The sequence below is a fragment of the Antechinus flavipes genome, chromosome 1 (assembly GCF_016432865.1).
Source record: "Antechinus flavipes isolate AdamAnt ecotype Samford, QLD, Australia chromosome 1, AdamAnt_v2, whole genome shotgun sequence".
NCBI classification, from domain to species: Eukaryota; Metazoa; Chordata; class Mammalia; order Dasyuromorphia; family Dasyuridae; genus Antechinus; species Antechinus flavipes.
The window spans coordinates 625,516,427-625,542,061 of NC_067398.1; the positions used below are offsets into that span (position 1 = coordinate 625,516,427).

Genomic DNA, 25,635 nt, shown 5'->3' on the forward strand with positions numbered 1-25,635 from the left:
GTGAAGTAAAAACAAAAGATATTGATAACATTTTAAAAATAAGTGTGAAAAATTGTAATAAAAATACCCAAATTGTGCAAACAATTAAGAATAAAGTTTTCATTTTTAAAAAAATATTGTCATTCATTCTTGAAAAGGACAATGACATCAGGAAGGTGATGTTATGACTTGCAAGTGAATATTCAACGATGAGGATTGTGCAAGGTCCTACCAGCCTCATCTCTTCTCTGGAGCCATCTGGGTCTAGGGGCAAGGTACGGATCAAGATGAGAGGAGATGGCCCTGGATGCAGTGGGGGACCTTGGCCTGGGCTAAGATCTCTCCCAGATCTATTTGTTTGATGTAATGACCATTCAGTGATTAAGGTTAGGTAAGAAAATTAGCTCTTTTACCTAAAAAAAAGTCTTTCTGAGAAGGGAATATCTTTGAGGTTTTTGACCAAAACAGAAGCAGCTGTTATTAATACTAACTCTGAGACATCAAAACCCAAACATTTATCAAGGTAGGCTCTGGAGGGGACCTATTGCTGACCAATCAGTAAAAGTTAAAATGATTTAGTTTAAGGCATGGTCTTCAAAAAAAATCTAGCTTGTAAACCCCAAGATATTTTGTGAGGTTTCAGAGATCAAAACATATTCTTTTGGGAAGAGCACCTAAAGGTGAGGATATGATTCCTTATGTGGACAGATGGAAAGGAGAGAGAAGGCAGGAGGGAGAAAAGGAAAAGAGAAAATATATAAACATATATGGTTGACTTGGCATAGATCTAACTGTAATTCTTTGGGATGGAAATTTTGTGAATATTATTAAAAATATCACAATACATTTAAAAATAACCATATAATTATTCTTATTAGTCCATTACAAATTTATGTTATATAAATCCCTTATCAATTTACTATCTTCCTATGAATGTGAACTATTTGATTTTTGATTTTCTTCCCGAGTTATTTTTACCTTCTGAATCCAACTCTACCTGTGCAGTGGGAGAACTGTTCGGTTCTGCAAATATGTATTGTATCTAGGATATACTGCTACATATTTAACATATATAGGACTGCTTGCCATCTTGAGCGGGGGGAGGAGGGAGGGAGGGGAAAAAATGAAACATAAGTGATTGCAAGGGATAATGCTGTGTAAAAATTATCCTGGCATGGATTCTGTCAATACAAAGTTATTATTAAATAAAATTAAATCTAAAAAAAAAAAAAGAATTTAAAATGCTCAAAAAAAAAATTACTATCTTCCTCTCCATAGTACTTCTCCCAAATCTTCTCATCTTTCCTCATACCTTCCATGGCTCCCCATTCCCTCATTCTCTCAGCTAAGAATTTTGCCTTATATTTTTTAGGAAAAAAATTGAAGCTATTTACCATGAGTTCTTACTTCTCCCCTCTTCCTCATCTCCTATAACTAAATTGCCTTCAGCTACTATCTCCTCTTTCATTCTTAATTAATATGTCTCTACACAACCTATCCTCCTCTTACCTTTCCAATCTTCTTGTATCTTATTCTCCACCATATACATGGATAGAAATCCAATGATCTAAGAGCCTTTTGGAAGGAAAGAAAGAAGAAAAGAAGGAAGGATAAAAAGAAGGAAAGAAAGAAGGAAGGGAGAGAAGGAAGGAGAGTAGAAGGAAGAAAGGGACAAGGAAGAAAAGAGGGAAGAAGCTGCTTTGTCCAGCTTTGCAAGGTGATTTTCATTGACATCTAGAAAAATGTCATATTAAGTTTCTTATTTCCAATCTACATACCACATTGTATGATATTTATCAGCCTTAAGCCATAATTTACTCATCTAACTTGTCATTCAATCTCATTTAGCATTGTTCATAGACTACATTTTAAAATGTTTTTTTTCTTTTTAATAATTATTTTAAAAATACAGTTTTTTTTTCCTTTCCAATTTCTGCCAGGGTTCATTACCTCTCTTTGTTTCCATAGCAATTTCTCTCTGATATATTCCTATTTCAGCTTTGGCTGAGATTCTTCTCTTTTTGCTTTTACTTTCTTTTGATACTTTTTTTTTTTTTTGACGTGAATGTGGGGTTGATGAGAGGACAGACTGCAGAAGAGACATGTTGACCTGGAATGGATCTAACAATAATTCTTGGGATGAAAATTTTGTGAATTTTATTTATAACTTATAGCATATTTAAAAAATAAAGTCTTGATTACTTATTCCATGCCCCCAAATTATTTTAGGCTAAAATATCTGAGCTCCACATTTTAAGCAATCCATTGATATGCAAGAGTGTATATAGGTAGGTAATTATATATGAGAATGGTTAAAGATACTAGAGATATTAATCCTAATTAAGAGATAGCAGAAAAGATAATCATGTTTTTCAATGTCAGGATTGGGAAAGGCATTGGACATTACGTGGTATATTGATGAATATTGATGTCAGAAGACTTAAATTTGGGTCACTGGTTTTCTACTTAGTAACCATGGCTTTGCACATGATAGGTTCTTAATAAATGCTTAGTGAGCCATCATTTTCTTATCTGTCAAATAGAGATGGTAGCTTCTATACTACCCTCGTCCCAGAATTGTTTGGGGAAAATTATTTGATTATAGAATGTAGACATACTCTCATTCTGCTTCTTCCCAGAAAACAGACCTGGGTACAATGGATGGAAGTAACAAGGAGGCCAATGTTGGTTTAAATAAAATGAAAATAGTTTTCTAATTATTAGAACTGATTGGGTGCATACCCTTTGATCCAGCAGTGTTTCTACTGGGCTTATACCCCAAAGAGATACTAAAGAAGGGAAAGGGACCTGTATGTGCCAAAATGTTTGTGGCAGCCTTGTTTGTAGTGGCTAGGAGCTGGAAAATGAATGGATGCCCATCAATTGGAGAATGGTTGAGTAAATTGTGGTATATGAACGTTATGGAATATTATTGTTCTGTAAGAAATGACCAGCAGGATGAATACAGAGAGGACTGGCGAGACTTATATGAATTGATGCTAAATGGAATGAGCAGAACTAGGAGATCATTATATACCTCAACAACGATACTGTTTGAAGATGTATTCTGATGGAAGTAGATCTCTTCGATAAAGAGAGCTAATTCAGTTTCAATTGATCAAGCTTGGACAGAAGCAGCTATACCCAAAGAAAAAACACTGGAAATGAATATAAACTGCTTGCATTTTTGTTTTTCTTCCCAGGTTATTTATAACTTCTGAATCCAATTCTCCCTGTGCAACAAGAGAACTGTTCGGTTCTGCACACATATATTGTATCTAGGATAGATTGTAACCTATTTAACACGTAAAGGACTGCTTGCCATCTGGGGGAGGGGGTGGAGGGAGGGAGGGGAAAAATCGGAACAGAAGTGAGTGCAAGGGATAATGTTGTAAAAAATTACCCTGGCATGGGTTCTGTCAATAAAAAGTTATTTAAAAATAATAATAATTAAATTAAATTAAAAAAAAAAAAGAACTGATTGGAAACCTGCACTGAAGTTCTGCTCCTAACACACCATGAATGGGGCAAGTCACTTGACCTTTAAATGTTCCAGACAACCTCTGAAACCATGATTTATAAAGTACTAACTTATATTAAGAGAAGTTTTCTCACCTGGACCATCATAGGTCTAATCCCTATCCCAATCAAATAAACCAAGAAATATTTTTAAGTGCTTACTATGTGCAAGGTGCTGGAGTTACAATTAAAAAAAAAAAAGAGTGTCCTTATCCTCAAATAGCTGACAATCAAATAATGAAAACGATGCATAAAAGGAGGCAGGACACAACTTTCTAGTTAGTGGGCTATCCAGAATTGTCTTACTGTATTGTCTTAATGAAGAGCTAATTTAGCAGAAAAGATAACCATATTTCTCAAATATTTGGAGTGCTGTCATGTGGGAAAGGCATTGAATATCATGTGGTATTTTTAATGTATTGTCTTACTCTAAAACTAAGGCATAGGAGTCAATAAGGCACAAGAATCACTTTATCTACCAGGTAAAGTAGAGCTTGAAGTCATTTACTAATTGTGTATTTGTCTAATATTAACAGCATCTTAGGTGAACCATACCTTCCACCCTCTCTTTCCTTTTTCTAGAATAAAAACCAAGGAATTCTTGATTTGAATTATTTGCATAATTGCTTCTGCTCTCCCTGACCCTCCATAACCTTTTAGAAAAACTCATGATAACTATTTAGGGAGTTTTTAAAATAGCAAAGTTCATTTAGTTTTAATAATAAAGTTTTGGAAAAATAGGAAAGGGCTTTAGAGAAATTCTGATCCAAACTATATTGAAAAGGAGTACCCTCTAAAATATTACCATCAAGTATCCATTAAGCCTTCCCTGGAATATCATAATTGAGATGTTATTTACCTTATAAGTAAACCCAATCTACTTTTGGTCAGTTCAAATGATTGTTTCCTTATGTTGAGTCAAAATCTAACCCTTTTCACTAATGATGTCCAATTCAAAGATCCTTGTGGGCCTATATTGACTCTTATCTTCAATAAACTTTATTAGGATCTGTGAACTTAATCTTTCTGTCTTTCTCTTTCTGTCTCTCTATCTCTCTCTCCCCAAAATACAATAGCCACATATATTATATGTACACATAAATACACATATATGTATATATACACATACATGCATGCACTCATATAGATTGTATATATACATATAAATTGTATACATTATATATACATATATAGATTGCTTATGTGTATATGTACATATATACATACATATAAAACTGCATTTCAACATAATTGATTTCTATTGTAATCTTATATATTTGATTTTATGCATTTAAAATTATTACTCTAAGGAAGGATCTATAGGTTTCACCAGGATGCCAGAGGGCTGTATAATATGTTTTATTAAAAAAAATGTAAATGTCCTTTGGGATCCTTAGGGATTTTACCAGGTTGTCCAATAAAAATGATTTACTGGTCAGACACAAAGTTAGAAGGGACCTTAGAAGTCATTTGGTTTAATCCTCTAATTTGACATCTGAGGAAACACAGGACCTGAGAGATCAAGTGATTTGCCAATGCATGCAGGTATAATGTTATAGAGGTCTCCTATGTAGGGCCCTGACTCCAAAGGGAACATTTCTTACTCTATAGGATAGAATCATTTGGGGACCATCTAAGAACATTTTCAATGCAAATGAGCTCCTTGTAAAACCCATTCTATGAATCAAAGTTACATAATGGCAGCTGGGGTTTAATGGAAGGATCCCTTGAGCTGAAATTAAGAAAATTCATTTTGACTAATTTTGATTAATTCATCAATGATTCAGTTAACTAACCACTGCACAGTCTGCTGACCCAATCAACAATTTAAAGAGTTCAGGGACTAGTTTAGTCAATCCTATCATAGGAAAACAATCATAACTTTGGGATAAAGTCTATTTGCCCCTGGGGCAAATCAGATTTCCTATTTTTAGAGATGGAAACTTTTTTGTAATGGAGGTAATTAAATGGTTCAGCAAAATATATCATACAAAGTAATTTTAATTAGCAGGTTTATATGTTGGTCTTTATTATATTTTGGTTTATTAAAGGACTTAATTTATTTAGGGAGATAATAATCATAAATGATAAAGAGCAATGGATTGGAAGCAAAAGCTGAGAAATTGGAGATGAATGCTCATGTTCTCATTACCTGCTGTCCATGGTAAAATACAGCAAGGAGAAACATTGCCATCAAAAGCAGAGAGGCCTCCTTGGTTCCCAGGAAATCTTTTCTGTAGAATGAAAAACAAAATTAACACATGATCATTAATGATCACAGAGACATCATCTTGAGACTAGAAAAGGTTTGGAGAAAAACCTGGATATCATCTAATATATGACTCTTTTTTTGACAAATGGGGAAAATGGGTTGCAGATTTAAATTGCTTTGCCCACAGTCAAATCATGGCATAGTGGAAATACACTGGATTTGGGATGGACTTTAATTATTAGATGCATGGCTATAGGCAAATCATTTTGCCTTTGTTTTCCTCAACCATAAAATGAGGAGTTTGGAAGATACACCAAAGTTCCTTCTGCAGTTGCTTCCATGCAATCAATAAGATATTAAATAAAGAACTGGGACCTAAACTCAGATTTTTCTTATTCCAAATTCAGTGCTCTTGAAGGATACCATATTATTGATTCACATTCCCTTGCCTTTTTAGGCAAATAAAAAACAAATAGGTCATTTCACAGACAGAGAGCTCAGAATAATCCAAAAACTAGATTAGAAGTCAGGTGGCTTGTGTTTGTGTTCTGTTGTTTGTTTTAGTCATTTTCAGTTATGTTTGACTATTCTTCACTCCTTTTGGGGGGTTTTCTTGGTAAAGATAATGAAGTGGTTTGCCATTTCCTTTTCCAGCTCATTTTACAAATGAGGAAACTAAGGCAAGCAGGGGTAAGTGACTTCTACAAGGTCACACAACTACTGTTTGAGGCTGGATTTAAACTCTGAAAGAGGAGTTTTTCTGATTCTAGGACAATATCCATTGTACCACCTAACCACCATGTTTTACCACTATTTGAATAACTTTGAGCAAGTTTTTAGGGCTCAATTTTTTAAAAATTTAATTTCTTTATCTATAAAATGAGAAGGATTCTTAAGATCACAAATTTTGAGAATTGAAAGAGACCAATTTAAACATTAAAAAAAAATCCTCCTAAAGGTCACATGATAAATCAGCATTTACTTGAAAACCCTCTTGGAGGGGAACCATCTACTTTTTATGGCAGCTATTTTTACTTTTTGGATAATTCTAATTGTTAGGAAGGAAAGTTTCCTCTCCATCCCTCCCAAAGTCAGAACAAACTTAAACTGATTTCTTTGTAATTTCTACCCATTGTTCCTGATTCTGCCCTCTAACAGAAATATACCTACCCTTTCCCTACCCTTAGACACTTGAAAATGGCTATTATGTCTTCCAAAATCTTCTCCAGATTAACCATTCTTAGTTCCTTCAACCAGTTTTCATATGACATGGACCCAAGGCTCTTCACCATATAGATGGCTTTTTCTGGACATTCTAGCTTATCAATATTCTTCCTTTTCCTTTCTTAAAACTGTGGTGAGCAATTGAACCACAATTCCAGGTGAATTCTGATGAAAGCAAAGTAAAGTGGGATTGCCATCTCTAGATTCAATGTCCTTCATGTTATGCTTTTAATTCACATTAGGTTTACAAACCACTAAAACATCCTGATCTTTTCAGAATTGCTTTCCAACTCTAACTCTCCCATATTATACTTGTAAAATTGATTATTTTTTTGTGCATAGCATAATACTTTACATTTATTCTCATTTTGGTTTCAGTTCAGTTATTTCAATTGTGTCTGACTCTTCATGATCCCATTTAGAATTTTCTTGGCAAAGATAATTGGGTTGGTTTGCTATTTCCTTCTTTAGCTCATTTTACATATAAGGAAATTGAGGTAAAAAAAGTTTAAATGACTTGCCTGGGATCACATAAGCTAGTAAATGTCTGAGGTCAGATTTGAATTTAGGAAGGTTAGTACAGTTAAAGGAGCACTGAACTACACTTAACAGTACCTGGCACTTAAAAGTTTGTTTTCTAGACCTGAATCAACATTCTAACTTTTTATTACTTACTAGTCGTATAAATTTTCCTCTTCAGGCCTTTAGTTTTCCAATCTTTTTGTCTCCTTCTCTGTATCTCTCTCCTTCCCTCCCTCTCCCACCTTTTCTTTCTACCTTGGTTCTCCTATCTCACCTGGACTACAAGTACAGAGGTCATTCACAGGGCCACGAAGGACTAATCTCAGTACTGATTAGCATAGCATATTTATCTGCTCTGGTTTTTCATCCTGGGATTGTTTAACCTCCTGTTTCTCTGGGTTTACCACATTGGTGCCAGGAAGATCATTGGTAGTAAGTGGGTCACCTGATCAACTTAATTCACTTAAACTCAGAATTTCTGAACTCAAGTGGTTCCCCACTCTTAATCCCCCCTAGGATCAGGGACTACAAGAGGTTGTCTCTAACTGGCTAATTGGCACAGTTTTCAGCAAATCTCTCGTGCAATGTAATTCAGTTATACCATAAGAAAGATTTCCCCAGAAGCCACAGAATCTAAGATTCACAGAACGATTTTGAGTTGAAAGGGAATTCAGAAGTCATCTAATGCCATCTGTACCTGAACAGGAATTCCCTCTGCAATTTGACTGATTACTTAATCTCCACTAGAAAATCTCTAATGATGTGGAACCTCTTATGCCCTTCCACTCCCACTGAAAGTATCTCCCTTCCACTTTTGGATAGATTTAATTATTATGAAAATTTTCCTCATATTCAGATTACATCTGGCTCTTTGCATTTTCCTTCAAATTCCTTATCCTTACATTAAAGAAGAGAAAATTGAGTCTAAGACTTGTTGAATGTCTGAGAAAAGATTCAAACTCAAACCTTCCTACTCCAAATTCAAAGTCTAGAGCACGATGTTGAGCTACTTCTTGGAATGTCATTATATTTGTTTGATGCTGTAGAGAAGACCATATTATTACTGGGGGGAAAGATCATTATCTTCCATGTAGAGCTGTTTGCAGTGTGCACCTCCTCTCTGAGAGCAGTGACTATAACAGAAGGACTTAGGTCTCTAGCACTTTATTCAAATACTGTTATTTTCTTTTAAAAAATTCTTCCTGATGCTGTTCCCAAAGATGTGCATAATTATTCTCCTTCCCAAGCATCCCTCATCTTTTTTTTTTTTTTTGCAAATTTGCAAATGTTTATTCAGAGGTAGACTGTGGTGTGGGAGCCAGCCTTCAACCCCCTCCCTCAGATCAAGCAGAAAGGGAGGCAGGACTTTGAGGAAGACAATCCTTATTTAAGCACCAAACACCTCAAGCAGCCAAGGGAATTCAGGAAAAAAACAACAACATTAATAGAAGAATTTTACTTTCAAATATTTTCTCCCCCCCCTTCCTTTCTCTTCTAATTCAACTCAGCATGAAGTATCTTCCCAGGGCAAAGTATGCAGGAGAACAGTTAGCAGTGATGGATTCTAGGAAGGCATTGCTGGAATCCTTAGGGAGGGCTAAAATACTTTCTGGAGAAATGAATAGATTTTAACCTCTTATTATATACAAAAGGAAAATCTCAAAACATAGGGAGAAAAGGGGAGAGAGGGAAAGGGGAAAGGGAGAAGAGGAAGAGAGAAAGGAAGAGAAGGAAGGAGAGAGAGAGTAACACAGAGAGAGTAACAGAGAGACAGAGACAGAAAGAGAGAGAGAGAGAGAGAGAGAGAAAGAGAGAGAGAAAGAGAGAGAGAGACAGAGACGGAGAGAAAGAGAGAGAGAGAGAGAGAGAGAGAGAGAGAGAAAGAGAGAGAAAGAGAGAAAGAGAGAGAGAGAGAGAGAGAGAGAGAGAGAGAGAGAGAGAGAGAGAGAGAGAGAGAGAGAGAATATGAATGTATATATGAGTGGTCAGTCTGGAATTTCTGACTCGCTTGTCTTTACTTTGTGTCTTATTTCAAAGAAACTCCAGTCCTTTCCCCAAACATCCATTCAAGGCCATTAGAAAGAATAATCTTATTCTCTAAAATGCTGAACAATAGTCTTGAATTTCATACAAACTTCCAGGATGGGGAACTAGCACAGACTTAAGAAATCATCTAATACCTTCTTCTAAAATCTGCTTCTTTAAATATTTTTATAACTATACTTAAATATGATTGATTTTCTTTGTAATCCTTTGTATTTTATGCATTTAAAAAATTCCAAGAAGGGATTCAGATAGCCAGTGGAAGTTCATGACACAGAAAAGTTCAATAACTTCAATTTACATGTGAAGAATGTGAAGTCCAGAGAGAGGAAGTGATTGGTAAAACCTTATAGAGACAACTCATTTGGGTTTGATGGTACATGAGTGACACTGGGAAGGGTACAAAACCAACCCATTTTTATAATAAAGTCTATCTTTATGTTCAGGTGATGGAATACTTTAGATAATATCTGTCTTGGAAAGATTGTTATTGTTATTAAAAATAAGAGTTATTAATGAATTAGACTTGTTCTGCTTGGCTGTGAAAGCTCTGGATGGAAATTCGAGATAGTCATACTTAGGCTAATAATTATTAATCATTTTTGGAAAATGGAATGGTTTGCCTGAGGGAGGTACAAGTTATCATCAATCAATCAACCAATCATCAAGCATTTATTAAGCACCTGTTATGTACCAAATGCTATGTTAGACACTGGGGATAAAAATACATAGAATGAAACAAGACCCACTTTCATGGAGTTGGCAGTGGAGACTTTCAAATGAATTATGGATGAGCACATTTAGGATGTGTCTGAAGATATTCTAGGGGTTGGTCATGATCAATTCAGTGGTCTCTTTTAACTCTGAGATTCTAAATTCCATAGTTTTTTCTTACTTGACTCCCAGGACATTTTGAATTGTAAAACTCTAGGCTTAAAAATGGTCTTTTTTGGGGGAGATTGGATTAATCCTGTAACTGGTGACTCTTTACATTTTCAATTGCATGCTATAACTGCATCTTTGGGGAAATCAACATCTAAGCCTTTTCTCTCCAAAGCTGAAAAAACTTATTGAGTCAATTGCTCAGAGCTGAAAGGAATTTCCAAATCAACTAGTCTACACCCCAATTTGGTTTGGTTTCAAACTTTTCCAGCTTTATTTCTCCACACTCTGCTTTGTATACTTTACTTTCTAGATAAGCTGTTCTATCTCTCACACCTCTGGTCATTTGCAAATTTTGTCCTACCGTGTTTCCCCAATAATAAGACCTATCCCGAAAACCAGCCCTCACCTTACTGTGTAAGATTCCTCTAAAATAAGCCCTCCCCCCAAAATAAGCCCTATTGAGATTGCTACTGTAGTGAAGGTGATCCCCTGCGCTACACGCTACATTACGGTACTCTCTGTATGTACTGCCCCCCCCTCCCCCGAGCTGCATCTAATCAGAGTTGCAGCAGTGAGCACTTCATCCTGTTCTTCCCCAGTGATTTGCTTGCTGATGCCATTGAGAGCAGTGCCGCAGAGGAGAGCTGAGGCAGGACAACATAAAAACCCAGTATGTAAGTGGGAGTGAGGGGGCATGATGGAGGATAAAAGGGGCATGATGGAGGATAAAAGAACTCAGGGGGCATGATGGAGGATAAAAGAAGAACTCAGGGGGCATCATGGAGGATAGAAGGAGCACTCAGGGAGCATGATGGGGTTAACACATTATTGAGGGGCATGATGGAGTGAAAAGGACTGATGGTCATAATTTTATTATTCTGTCTGCATGGGTCACCTGTGTTTTGGCAATTCGTTTGGATGGAAAGAAAGCCACACCTCTAATCATCAGTAAGGGCAAGAAAGATAAGATTGAACATGTATCAGGCATTTACATTCTTGAAACTGAAAAAGTCTGGTGTACACAAGCCATTATAAGAAAGTGGGTTGATTTAATGCTGCCACTTGTTATGCGAGGTAACCAAAGAGGTCTGATAATCTGGGATTCAGCTAGCACTCACCGTGCTAAAGAAATGAAGAACTTCCTTGCAGAGAGAAGAATAGATCAAGTAATGATTCCTGCAGGAATGACTGCCTATCTCCACACCCTTGATATTGCAATAAACAAGCCATTCAAGGACCATTTGCGCATGGAAGTAAGTCAATGACTACATTGAAAATAGAATGGAAAGAAATCAGCGTGGAAACTTTGTGAAGCCCTGTCTGCAAGAAGTTGTGACTTGGGTGAAGAAGTCATGGGATAAAATTACTGACAGCTGTGTCGCCAAGGCACTATGAGCAGGTTACCTGGACAAGACATGTTCATTTAAAGAGAGCTATATTGCTGGACATGACAGATTGGGTTCACTTCTTCTGAAGGAAATAGAGGCGCAAGACATTCAGGACGGAATTCAGGGTATGGACACTTATGACGATGTTGTTGAAGAAGATGACATGATCATTATTGAATAAAGGTACTTTTTTTTTGTTCACATTTACCTGTTTATTAAAATTGCTGTCAATGTTCATTAAAAAAAAGCCCTCCCCTGAAAATAAGCCCTCTGGTGTTTTTCTGTCCAAAAAAAAAAATAATAAGACAATGTCTTATTATCGGGGAAACACGGTACATACCTAGAAAACTTCATTTTCTCCTCCTAACCCAACACTCTACTTTGGTCTCCTGAATCACTCTCTTCTTTCAAGGTCTCTATCATGTTGTATCTTTCATGAAACCTGTTCCTTTGGAGAGTGTAATCTTTTCAAATGTTCTTAGATGATTTTGGCTACATTTCTTGCTCTTATTACATTTTGATTCAGAATCCAGTCAATTAATCATTCAATTGACAAACATTTATTAAGCACCTGCCATGTACTAGGCATGGTGGTAAATCCTCCAGGCTATCTTTTCAGATATATTACATATTGCTCCTTTTCATACATTCTTTTCCAGTTGAATTGGTTTATTGATATTTTTAAAACCTGGTAGTCATTTTCTCTTCTACCTTTATATCTTTGCAAAGGCTGCCAATTAATCAATCAACAAGTATTTATTAAGTGTTTACTATATGCTACGTACTATGCTAAATGCTAGAATACAAAAATAAAAGTCAACCAACAAATACTGTGCTCAAAGAACAATGCCAAAATATTAAGAAATGGATATTGAAAGAAAGGCAAAAACATGGTCCCAATTATCAAGTTTTCATTCTAATGGGAAGAAATGTTGGAAAAAACTATATATATATACACAGTACACAGTATAGTGGGGAAGGGAATCTCAAAGGGAAGACACTAGGACTGGGGGAGGGTTAGTTGGTCTTGTAAACATGTCATATAAGCTATGTCTTAAAGGAAGCCAATAAACCAAAAAATGCAGATGAGAAGAGAGAATGTTCTAAAAGTAGGGGATAAAGTTGGGAAATGAAGCATTCTTGTGAGAAAGGTCAGAGTTTCTGGATTGTCAAGTACCCAACAATAGTAGGTGTTTAATGAATGTTTATTGATTGGTTGAATGGAAGGGAGTAAAGTATAAGAAGAGTGGAAAGATAGGGAGGAAAAATAGAAGAGGTTTTTAAGGACAAACATGACTTTTATAATTGATCTTGGAGGTAATAAAGGGATACTGGACGTTATTAAGTGAAAAAGTGTGCTACATTGTCTGATTTACATGTTAGAAAGACCATTTTGACAGCTAAGATGAGTCTGAGTAGGGTAAGACTTGAGGCAAGGAGACCAAGAGATAAATTATTGCAATAGTCCATTTGTGAGGTGCTGAAGACCTGTGTCAGGCGGGCAGTTCTGATAGGAAAGAAGGGATGTTTATGAGAGGTTCTGTCATGATAGAAACAACAGACTTGAAAGAGATTTGATATTGCAGGGGAGAGCAAGTGAGGTTGCAAATATGGGTGATTGGGATAATGGTGTTAACTTCACCAGTAATAGGAAATTTGGGGTTTGGGAAAAATATGATTTTTGTTTTAGATATGCTGAGTTTGAGGGAAAGGGAAAAAGGAAAGAGAAAAGTATAATTTGGGATTAATAAGATGGCAGGAAATACAGAATTAGTAGTTTTAATTGTAGATGTGAATGGAGTGAACTCTCCTATAAAACTTAATTGGAAAGAAGATTGGATTAAAAGCCCAAATCGTACAATATGTTGTTTACAAGAAACACATTTAAAGCAGAGTGATACATACAGAGTAAAGGTAAAAGGCTGTAGTAGAATCTATTATGCTTCAGGTGACTATTAATAGAGAGTAACTTTGTATAGTTGTCTGATGAGATTAGAAGCCAGAAAGTTTAGAGTAAGAGGAGAGGAGATGGAAGTATTAATTACAGGCACCTTTCTTAAGAAGTTTGGTCATCAAAATAAAGAGAGATATAGATGTTAGTTATTGGGGGTGGTCAGATCATGTGAGAGTTTTTAAGAATGGAGGAGGTGTAGATGTGGATGTAGGCAATAAAGAAGAAGCCAGTAGGTAGAGAGGGATTGAAAATTAAGGAAAGAGTGAGATGCACTGGAATGGCATGCGATGAAGGATTCATATACAGGATTTTGCCTTAAAAAAAAAAAAGATATTTTTTCATCTGAGACAAGGTATTTAGGATTCTTACTATAGTAGGCCCAGAGGAAGATAAATAGATGAAGCCTAATTATTACTTGCCACAATTTAATCCACATTTTCCTCTCAAGATATTAATAATAATAATAATTGCTAAAACATATTTTATAAGTATTCATCCATTTTATTTATCATTTTTGTTGGCATATAGCTTGTCAAAACAATTTTCTTTATTACATCATTTTTTTGTGTGTGAATACCTCTTTTTTCTTTTTGATTTTTATAATTTAGTATTCCTTTTTTGCTCTTTATAAATTAACTGGTATCCTGCACATTTTATGAGTTTAAAAAAAAAACTGATTCATTTAATTCATTTAAATTATGTATCTTTGTCTTTATTTTTGGCAACTTCTATTTTCGGTTTAGCTTGAGTTTTGTTGGTTTTTTTTTTTTTTCAGTTGCATGATAAATAGATTGATTTCTTCTTTTTTCTTAAACTCCTGTAGATGAAAATGTTGACAAGTATAAATTTTCCCCCATAAATACTGCTTTGGCTAGTTTTTAAAAGTTTTTGTGAGTTGTCTTAAGAAGTTTATTTTCTTTAGGAATAGATTGTTTCATTTGCCTTTGAGTTTGAATCTTTTCTTCTCATACCTCTTATTAATTATAATTGTTATTTTATTATAGTTAGTAAAGGGCATATCTAATATTTCTACTTTTCTGCATTTGTAGATGTTTTTTTAAATGCCCTACAATATGGTCAATTTTAAAAATAAAATGTTAAGCAAGAAATATGCATGCTTCTTATAATTCCCATTATGTAATAACCATTAATCTATTATTTCTAACTGAAAAATAATTTTCAAGTCTTTAACTTCCTCCTTGTTTATTATCTTCTTGTTAGATTTATCTGGGTCTAAAAGGAGCACTATGAAGCCTCTATTATTGTTTTCTTGTCTATTTCACCTTATGGTTTGATTAGAGTTTTAAAAAATAAATTTAGATTCTATGCAATTCTGTGTGTATTTTGATACCATTTTCTCATCTACGCCATCCTTGAGCATAATGCAGTTCAACTATATCAGTTTTCATTGTTGCCTTGTATGAAATTATGATTATTGTCTCTCATTTTAAAAATTTATTTGAAGTCCAATGGATTCTATTTAGCCCCTTACTGGATATTGGACAAAAATACTGCTGAGCACATAGTTGATGCTACATAAATGTCAATCATCTTCATCATCATCATCATCACATGGACAATAAATAGTAGATGTAGCATATGGACCCAGGTCCTTTGATTGAAAATGCAGCAAAATTTCTTACATATCATGCTACTTCTCTGACAGGATTGATAGCTCATGAACAAATATTTACCGAGGTTTACTTTATAAATTTGGATCGAGATATAAAATCATCCAAATGACACAATCCTCAGTATAACAAAGGGATTTTAAAAGATTTAGTTATCCATCAATTAAAGGAAAACCAAAATGCAATTAGTTAATTTCTTGGAAATGGGCACATCTTGCAAGGAGTCCATGTACCTTTTGACTTGCTTAATGGTCATGACTAAATGGATGATTTATGAAGCTTTGGAGCTGAGGAGCTAAAAAGGTTTTCTGTTTTTTTTTTAATTCTTCTTAGCTTATAGCAAAATGTCAGTCAATAAAAGCCCAGATAAATTGGTCAGAAAGAACCTGAAAAAGATCTAATTTTCCATTTCTTTTATATTCCAACATCATCAGCAATAAACTTGGCATTATATTTATGTTTGTACCCATGGAAGAGAATTTAATTACAAGTTCTCCTGTGAATCCCAAATAAGAGACTAGTGTTAAATTTTGCTGCTGAGAAACTGAATAATTACATGAACCTCTCTTTCCAGTACTGAATATTCAAGGACTCCAGGGAATGAAATGTCATTTCTTAGGAGGTAATTGGGAGGTGGCTTAGTTTAATAACATCCCAAAGTAGAATTTATTTACACATATATTCATAGAATCAGAGATTTTTCTAACTTGAAGATATCTTAGACATGATTTAATCTGAACCTCTCATTTTGAAGAAGAGGAAGTTGAGGCCATGGGGGAACAAATGAATTGACCAGTATTTTGCATTCCTTTTCTTACTCCATCTTATCCCTTTTACCTGAGTTTGAAGCTGTTGTAGCTTCTTGTGAAAACATAAAATTTCAAACACCTCATGTTTAAAATCAGAAGAGACCTCTGAACTTGGAGTCAGAAAAACTTGGATGCAAATCTCACCTTTGTCACTTAGTTCCTATGTGACCAAAGGCAAGTAATTTCACTTCTCTAAGCCGCACTTTCTTCACCTGTCAAACTACGGTATTGGATCAGTTGATCTCTAAACCACTTTCAAATTCTAAATTTATGATCTTTCTCTTTTTTCATGTCTTGTTCAAAATAGTTCTGAAAAGGAATGCTTTTTACAGAATCTCTGGTAAACCATCATAGAGCTATTACTCAAACAAAAAATGTGTGTGGGAAGGACTTAATCACTTCTTGAAGTTGACATTGGATTATAAAGCAAGGGTATGGTTCCCACCAAGAATTTAAATTTTGGAATCTCAAAATTGGATGGATTTTGAATGATAGAATTGGACAATAATCCAAAAGACTATTGAAACCAACTCTTTAGTTTGATACATGAGGAAACACAGGATCAGAAAATAATTTGCTCAAGGTCATACTGATAGCTAGTAGAGAGGGAGAACAAGGACCCAGATCTCTTGTCTTTTAGTTCAGTGCTCTTCCTATGACCAAGAAAAGTTTAATAGATGGCTCCATATAAATTCTATTTATGCTTTTAGTTTTTACAGCTTTATAGTTTCACACACTTAATATCTACTTTGGAAGAAGGTCTGTTACTTGTCCCAAAAGCTTCTATTTAAATGTCAAGGGTTATCTTCCAGTTCTCCTATTTGGTGTTTTGGTGACTAAGATTATATCCATACCCACTTATTCCTGATAAACAACATTATTATTATGACATCAAGGTGTGGCATTGATACCTCATTGTGATGTAACAGCAGTTCTGAATTCTAAAAGGTTATATTGAAAATGAAAAGTGTTTGACAAGGTCTAATTATTTTTGTCTCAGACTTGTGGTTTCATTTATGTGCTGAATTCCTAGTAAAGAAACTCTTCCATTAATGCATTTTGGCATCTGCTCTGTAATTTAATGTTCTACAGAGTTACTAGGAGTTGAGAGGTTAACTACTTTGCACAGAGTCAGATAGTATTTCAGAGAAGTCATCTTCCTTACTCTGAGATGCACTTTTTATTTGACATTGCTATAATGTTTTAAGTTTTATATGGAATTTTACATGCACTTTTCTCTGATAACTCCTAAATATGAACCTATGAATCTAGGTTTAGAGAGATTAAATGACTTGGAAGAATAATTCAGCTAGAAAGTTCCTGTTTCTTCATCTATAATTGAATGAATTAGATGGAACCACTAAAGTTTTTCCCTGCTCTAAATCTGTGATCCTTTAATACTTCAGAGGAGTTTGTGGCAGAGACTCCATTTAACAAAGAGAATCAGATCTCCTGATTATGACTCCTGAAACTGGAAGAATGCTAAAGAAATAAAACCATGATATGGATAGCAAGAGGCCTGGAGTTTTTTTGAACTTAGTTGTAGAGTTTTGGTCCATTAGGAAGAGAGTTGTTTCCCTAGTAATCGCAAATTCATTTATGTTATAGGGATAACCTATTTCAAGAGTACACATCTATTTTAAATGTCTATATGGAACTTGGAGTCCATTCTACATACATATGATATATTTTGAGTAGACCTGAGAATTCATTAGTTAGGAAACTCCTAGATGCCTTTTACCAAGGCACAGCCACTCTCCTTTTCTGAAATTTATGATTCTTACAGAATTGCCTCAAAAAATGTAATATCAAGTAACTTGATTTTGGACTAGACAGCCAGTAGATGTTTAAGATAGGACTTGAACTCAGTTTTTCTTGGCTCCAAGACAAGCTCTCTGTCCACTGTACTATACTACCTAAAAGATATGATTCTTCTAAATTAAATATGTTCTTAATAGGCAAAAGCTTAAAGTACAGAGTAAAGAATTGCATTCAAACAACTCTGTGACTTAAGTAGCATAATTAATATATTTCCACTTTAAAGAGAGATAAATTGGGGCTTAGAAAATAAGTGATTTGTTGATGGTTTTACTTCTAACCAATGTTAGAATCAGAGCTTGAATTTATCTTCTGAATTAAATTGGTTTTCACTATTCTATAGAGAATAGAACTCTCCTCACCATCTATTTGTCCAATTTGAATCAGTTTTATCACGTTTCCCTTCTATGACCTTACTAGATTCAAAGTTGCTTTTCTTTAGATATTCTCCAGTTTTGTTAAGACTTTATTGAAGGTGGAGACTGAATGTAAATCAACAAAAGCTTTTTCCTTCTTTTTTTTCTTTCTTTCATGGATTTTCCCTTATCTCCTGATTTTTCTCTCCCATTTATAAAGATTCATAAAGAAACGTGTATTTAAAAATTAATGTTTATGTTTTATCAGAAAAAAAAAACAACAAAAAAGAACTTTATAGAAGAGAAACCTCTAAAACTTTATGTGGAAAGGCAGGTGCTAGTGCACTGTGTTATTGTTAAATTTCACACTTAAAGATTTGTCCATGAATTCTAATAGAGAGGCATCTTATTGCTGCCTTTCCTTTGCTATGAGGAAAGAGAGATTTCCAGCAAAGTTACTCAGGCATGTACTGTGCAGAAAATCCTTGGGAAAATCTTTGCTGGCATTTCACTCATGATCAAGTGATCCAAGATCTCCAACTTAGATACTCCCAAAGTTCAAAGACAAAGAAAACCAAAAGTGGGTTTCTTAGAACTCCTTTTCTCCAGAGGATATAAAATTGTTGGATTAAGTCCCTAGAGTTCTGGTCTTGCTAAATCCACACTCAGATCATTTGCACATGGAAACTGTACTGTTGTGAAGTGTATTCTCATTCTAAAGTCTTGAACAAGTCTCAACTTTTGCTACTACACAGCACCAAATGAAATAATTTCCTTAGAATTTTGGTAATGAACCTCAAATCATGAGCAGAACCAGTCTGCTTAAGAAAAAAGGAACAGGTGGATTTCGGAAAAACCTGGAAAGATTTACATGAACTAATGCTGAGTGAAGTGAACAGAACCAGGAGCAACATTGTGCAGATAATGAACTTGGATAGACTTTGCTCTTCTTAGCAATTCAATGAACTAAGACAATTCTAAAAGACTCTTGAAGAAAAATGCTAGCCACATCCAGAGTAAGAACCATGGAGTCTGCAGATTGAAGCAAACTATTTCCACTTTTGTTGTTTTTCTTTCTTCCTTATGATTTTTTTCCTTTTGTTCTGATACTTCTTTCACAATATGTGGAAAAATGTTTAATATGATTGTATGTGCATAATCTATATCAAATTGATTACTATATTGATGAGGGGTAAGGAGAGGGAGAAAAGATGGAAATCAAAATCTTATAAAAGCAAATATCAAAAACTAATAAATAAATGCAAAAAATACATGTCTTAACCCACCATTTTCTCCATTGTTTTACTGCTCTGTTTCCTACCTTTCTAGTTTCTAAGCTCTCTGGAGTATAATGACTCAGCTTCTCTTGTTGTGTGTCACTGTTTAGAGTCACATCAAATGCAGATTGTGACCCTCTGCTTCCATTCACATCTTTCACATGATTAATTAGAAAACATTTATTGCACACACATGTCTGTGTACCCAGAACTGTGCTAGATGACATAAGGAATAGTCAGGTACTAGAAAGGGGAAGGGATTCAAAGGGAGGAAAGAGGGATACTAAAGAGGGAGAGCTGCGTGACACAAGTGGGACCAATAAGTTTAACACTAGGGAAGAAGGGAAGGAGGGGAAGAAAAAGAAAAATCTGGGGATATTAGGATGGCGGGAAATACAGAATTAGTAATTTTAACCATAAATGTGAATGGGATGAACTTTCCCATAAAGAGGAGGTGGATAGCAGACTGGATCCAAAGTTAGAACCCTATAATATGTTGTTTACAGTAAACACATTTAAAACAGGGAGATACATACAGAGTAAAGGTAGGTGAAGTAAAAAAAGCAGGGGTAGCCATCCTTATCTCAGATAAAGCAAAAGCAAAAGTTGATCTAATTAAAAGAGATAAGGAAGGAAACTATATATTGATAAAGGGTACTATAGACAATGAAGCAATATCAGTATTAAACATATATGCACCAAGTGGTACAGCATCTAACTTCCTAAAGGAGAAGTTAAGAGAATTGCAAGAATTAATAGACAGCAAAACTATAATAGTGGGAGATCTCAATCTTGCACTCTCAGATTTAGATAAATCAAATCACAAAACAAATAAGAAAGAAATTAAAGAGGTAAATAAAATATTAGAAAAATTAGGTATGATAGATCTCTGGAGAAAACTGAATGGTGACAGAAAGGAGTATACTTTCTTCTCAGCAGTTCATGGAACCTACACAAAATTTGACCATATATTAGGACATAAAGACCTCAAAATTAAATTCAGGAAGGCAGAAATAGGAAATGCTTTCTTTTCAGATCACAATGCAATAAAAACTACATTCAACAAAAAGTTAGGTGTAAATAGACCAAAAAGTAATTGGAAACTAAATAATCTCATCTTAAAGAATGATTGGGTGAAACAGCAAATTATAGACACAATTAATAATTTCACTCAAGATAATGACAACAGTGAGACATCATACCAAAATTTATGGGATGCAGCCAAAATGGTAATAAGGGGAAATTTTATATCCTTAGAAACTTACTTGAATAAAATAGAAAAAGAGAAGATCAACGAATTGGGCCTGCAACTTAAAAAGCTAGAAAAAGACCAAATTAAAAAACCCCAATCAATTACTAAACTTGAAATTCTAAAATTAAAAGGAGAAATTAATAATATAGAAAGTAAAAAAAAAACTATTGAACTAATAAATAAAACTAAGAGTTGGTTTTATGAAAAAAACCATAAAATTGATAAACCTTTGGTAAATATGATTAGAAAAAGGAGAGAGGGAAATCAAATTAGTAGTTTTAAAAATGAAAAGGGAGAACTTTCCACCAATGAAGAGGAAGTTAAAGAAATAGTAAGGGGTTACTTTGTCCAACTTTATGCCAATAAATTTGATAACCTAAGTGAAATGGATAACTACCTCCAAAAATATAGGCTTCCCAGATTATCAGAGGAGGAAGTAAATTGCTTAAACAGTCCCATTTCAGAAAAAGAAATAGAACAAGCTATTAATCAACTCCCTAAAAAAAAAATATCCCTCAGACCAGATGGATTTACATGTGAATTCTACCAAACATTCAAAGAACAATTAGCCCCAATGATTTATAAACTATTTGAAAAAAAAAAATAGGGAATGAAGGAGTCCTACCAAATTCCTTTTATGACACAGGCATGGTACTGATACCTAAACAAGGTAAATTGAAACAGAGAAAGAAAATTATAGACCAATCTACCTAATGAATATTGATGCTAAAATCTTAAATAAGATATTAGCAAAAAGACTACAGAAAATTATCCCCAGGATAATACACCATGATCAAGTAGGATTTATACCAGGAATGCAGGGCTGGTTCAACATTAAGAAAACTATCAGTATAATTGGCCATATTAATAATCAAATTAACAAAAACCATGTGATCATCTCAATAGATGCAGAAAAAGCATTTGATAAAATCCAACATCCATTCCTATTAAAAACTCTTGAGAGTATAGGAATAAATGGACTTTTCCTTAAAATAATCTGTAGCATCTATTTTAAACCAGCAGTAAGCATCATATGTAACGGGGACAAACTGCAACCATTCCCAATAAGATCAGGAGTAAAACAAGGTTGCCCACTATCACCGTTACTATTTAATATTGTATTAGAAATGCTAGCTTTGGCAATAAGAGATGAGAAAGAGATTAAAGGAATAAGAATAGGCAATGAGGAAACCAAATTATCACTCTTTGATATGATATGATGGTACACTTAGAGAACCCCAGAGACTCTACTAAAAAGTTATTAGAAACAATCCACACCTTTAGCAAAGTTGCAGGATACAAAATAAACCCACATAAGTCATCAGCATTCTTATATATTACTAACAAAACCCAACAGTTAGAGTTACAAAGAGAAATTCCATTTAAAGTAACTATTGATTGTATAAAATATTTAGGAATCTATCTGCCAAGGAAAATCAGAAACTTTATGAGCAAAACTACAAAACACTTTCCACACAAATTAAGTCTGATCTAATCAACTGGAAAAATATTAAATGCTCTTGGATTGGGAGAGCAAATATAATAAAGATGACCATACTACCTAAACTAATCTATTTATTTAGCACTATACCAATCAGACTCCCAAAAAACTATTTTGATGACCTAGAAAAAATAACAACAAAGTTCATATGGAAAAATAAAGGTCAAAAATTTCGAGAGAATTAATGAAAAAAAAAATCAAATGAAGGTGGCCTAGCTGTACCAGATCTAAAATTATATTATAAAGCAGCAGTTACTAAAACCATCTGGTATTGGCTAAGAAATAGCCTAGTTGATCAATAGAATAGGTTAGTTTCAAAGGACAAAACAAGCAATAACTTTAATAATCTAGCATTTGACAAACCCAAAGACCCCAGTTTTTGGGATAAGAATGCATTATTTGACAAAAGTTGCTGGGAAAATTGGAAATCAGTATGCCAGAAACTAGGCATTGACCCACACTTAACACCGTACACCAAGATAAGGTCAAAATGGGTTCATGACCTAGGCATAAAGAATGAGATTATAAATAAATTGGAAGAGCATAGGATAGTTTACCTCTCAGACCTGTGGAAGAGGGAGGAATTTATGACCAAAGAAGAACTAGAGATCACTATTGACTACAAAATAGAAAATTTTGATTATATCAAATTGAAAAGTTTTTGTACAAACAAAACAAATGCAGACAAGATTAGAAGGGAAACAATAAGCTGGGAAAACATTTTTACAGTCAAAGATTCTGATAAAGGCCTCATTTCCAAAATATATAGAGAATTGACTCTAATTTATAAGAAATCAAGCCATTCTCCAATTGATAAGTGGTCAAAGGATATGAACAGATAATTCTCAGATGAAGAAATTAAAACTATTTATAGTTTTATGAAAATATGCTCCAAATCATTATTTATCAGAGAAATGCAAATTAAGACAATTCTGAGATACCACTACACACTTGTCAGATTGGCTAGAATGACAGGGAAAGATAATGTGGAATGTTGGAGGGGATGTGGGAAAACAGGGACATTGATACATTGTTGGTGGAATTATGAACACATCCAGCCATTCTGGAGAGCAATTTGGAACTATGCTCAAAAAGTTATCAAACTGTGCATACCCTTTGATCCAGCAGTGTTTTTACTGGGCTTATACCCCAAAGAGATACTAAAGAAGGGAAAGGGACCTGTATGTGCCAACATATTTGTGGCATCCCTGTTCATAGTGGCTAGAAGCTGGAAAATGAATGAATGCCCATCAACTGGAGAATAGTTGAGTACATTGGTGGTATATGAACGTTATGGAATATTATTGTTCTGTAAGAAATGACTAGCAGAATGAATACAGAGGGGACTGGCAAGACTTACATGAACTGATGCTAAGTGAAATGAGCAGAACTAGGAGATCATTATATACCTAAACAACGATACTGTTTGCGGATGTATTCTGATGGAAGTGGATCTCTTCAATAAAGAGAGCTAATTCAGTTTCAATTGATCAAGCTTGGACAGAAGCAGCTACACCCAAAGAAAGAACACTGGGAAATGAATATAAACTGCTTTCATTTTTGTTTTTCTTCCCGGGTTATTTATACCTTTTGAATCCAATTCTCCCTGTGCAACAAGAGAACTGTTCGGTTCTGCACACATAGATTGTATCTAGGATATACTGTAACCTATTTAACATGTAAAGGACTGCTTGCCATGTGGTGGAGGGGGTGGAGGGAAGGAGAGGAAAAATCAGAACAGAAGTGAATGCAAGGGATAATGCTGTAAAAAATTACCCTGGCATGGGTTCTGTCAATAAAAAGTTATTAAAAAAAAAAAAAAAAGGAATAGTCAGGTACTACCTTCAAAAGTCCATCAAAGAAAGAGCATTCCAAAAACATGTGAAAAATAATACTTACTCTCCATTGTGATTAAAGTTGTCATAGTGCAGAAATAGGGAAGCATAAATGGTCTCCATTAGTAGAGAATAGATTGCAATCATAATCAGCAACACAGCCAGTTTCAGAACAGAATTAAGTCTCAGGAAAACTGCACAGGTCACCATGGCCAACACACCCGTGAAGACAAAATACTAAAGACAGAAAAGATGATTAAATTCAGTAGTCTTGAGTAGGAATATTCCAGGCTGATGTACAATAGTAACATGTCACAAATGACTGATTTTCTTATGTAGATATCATGAGGTTTCCAGTTTCCTCTGTTTGAAATCCATACTTTCCTATTAAATTGGTGAAACACTCTTTATAAGTTGGTGCTTTTAGAGTCTATCTTTTTGCATCTCTCACTGTCTTTCTTGCCATCCCTATGTTCTAGACATGTTTGAATCATAAAATTATAGAATTCTTGAGTAATATACTACTTTAAAGTTAATATTGTCCATGGGTGTCATTTAAAAATAAGATAATTCAGTTGCAACAAGCTGTAGTGATTTGCTCAATATTATCCATTATGTAGTGGGTTAAGATGAAACCAGAAGCTTGGATTTTAAAGTGGAACTCCTAATTAGATTAATTATTCTTATCAAAATCTTATCACCTGCAAACATCTACGTGACTTTCCCTCCTTAATTTAATGAGTTCAGGAACTAACTCACAATATTCCTCTGTACTCCAACCCCTAGATACTCCATCTATCATGATTCAATATTCAGATTGATGTCTCATTGAACAACCTTCCATCAATCACCTGAATTATTATTACATTTGTGTTCAAATTTAGCCCATACTAATATTTTGACTTCTGTAATTTCTTTCTTAGATCATACTTTCTTCATCTTGTCAATTGTTCTATCATTATTGCTTCTGGATGCCCAAAACATCTCCTACATGCCCTCTATTCTTAGTTGTAGCTTCCAGTTGGGCAATTCCTTATTGTTTCCTTAGTTATAATTTTGTAAATCTAACCTATGTGATTAATAAGTCTGACTAGGTTTTACCATGTTTGACCTTTACTCTCTTTCTCAATTGTTCTATTCTTCAGCTGCTTTCAGTTCTCAAATCCAAATAGTTCCATTATCTTCCTTCTCTTCCCCTCCCCCCTACCCCTTCCTTTCTCAAACTGAAAATTATAAAACCATAGCTCTGGAATTGACAGTAAAGTACAGAGGGAATATAACTGAGTCAAAAGTTTGGTGACTATCAATAAAACAGAAATACTGGGTTGTCCCCCATCCCTTTTCCTTTTCTCAAAGTGGTGAAGACAGAATAACATTGTATCTTCCTGAAAACTCCCTTCAGCTATTATATAACTCTGGTGTTGCTACGG

General features: G+C 34.5%; 1 protein-coding gene across 2 annotated transcripts in view; it reads right to left on the reverse strand.

Moving 5' to 3' along the window:
* The window catches only part of ADCY8 (adenylate cyclase 8), a 397,348-nt gene that overhangs the window by 58,838 nt on the left and 312,875 nt on the right, over window positions 1-25,635 (reverse strand). For both annotated transcript variants that reach the window (XM_051971100.1, XM_051971099.1), the window contains 2 exons: window positions 24,270-24,442; window positions 5,651-5,732 (listed from right to left, as the gene is read on the reverse strand). In XM_051971100.1, the coding sequence (XP_051827060.1) occupies window positions 5,651-5,732; window positions 24,270-24,442 (255 nt within the window). The remainder of the gene's footprint in view (window positions 1-5,650; window positions 5,733-24,269; window positions 24,443-25,635) is intronic.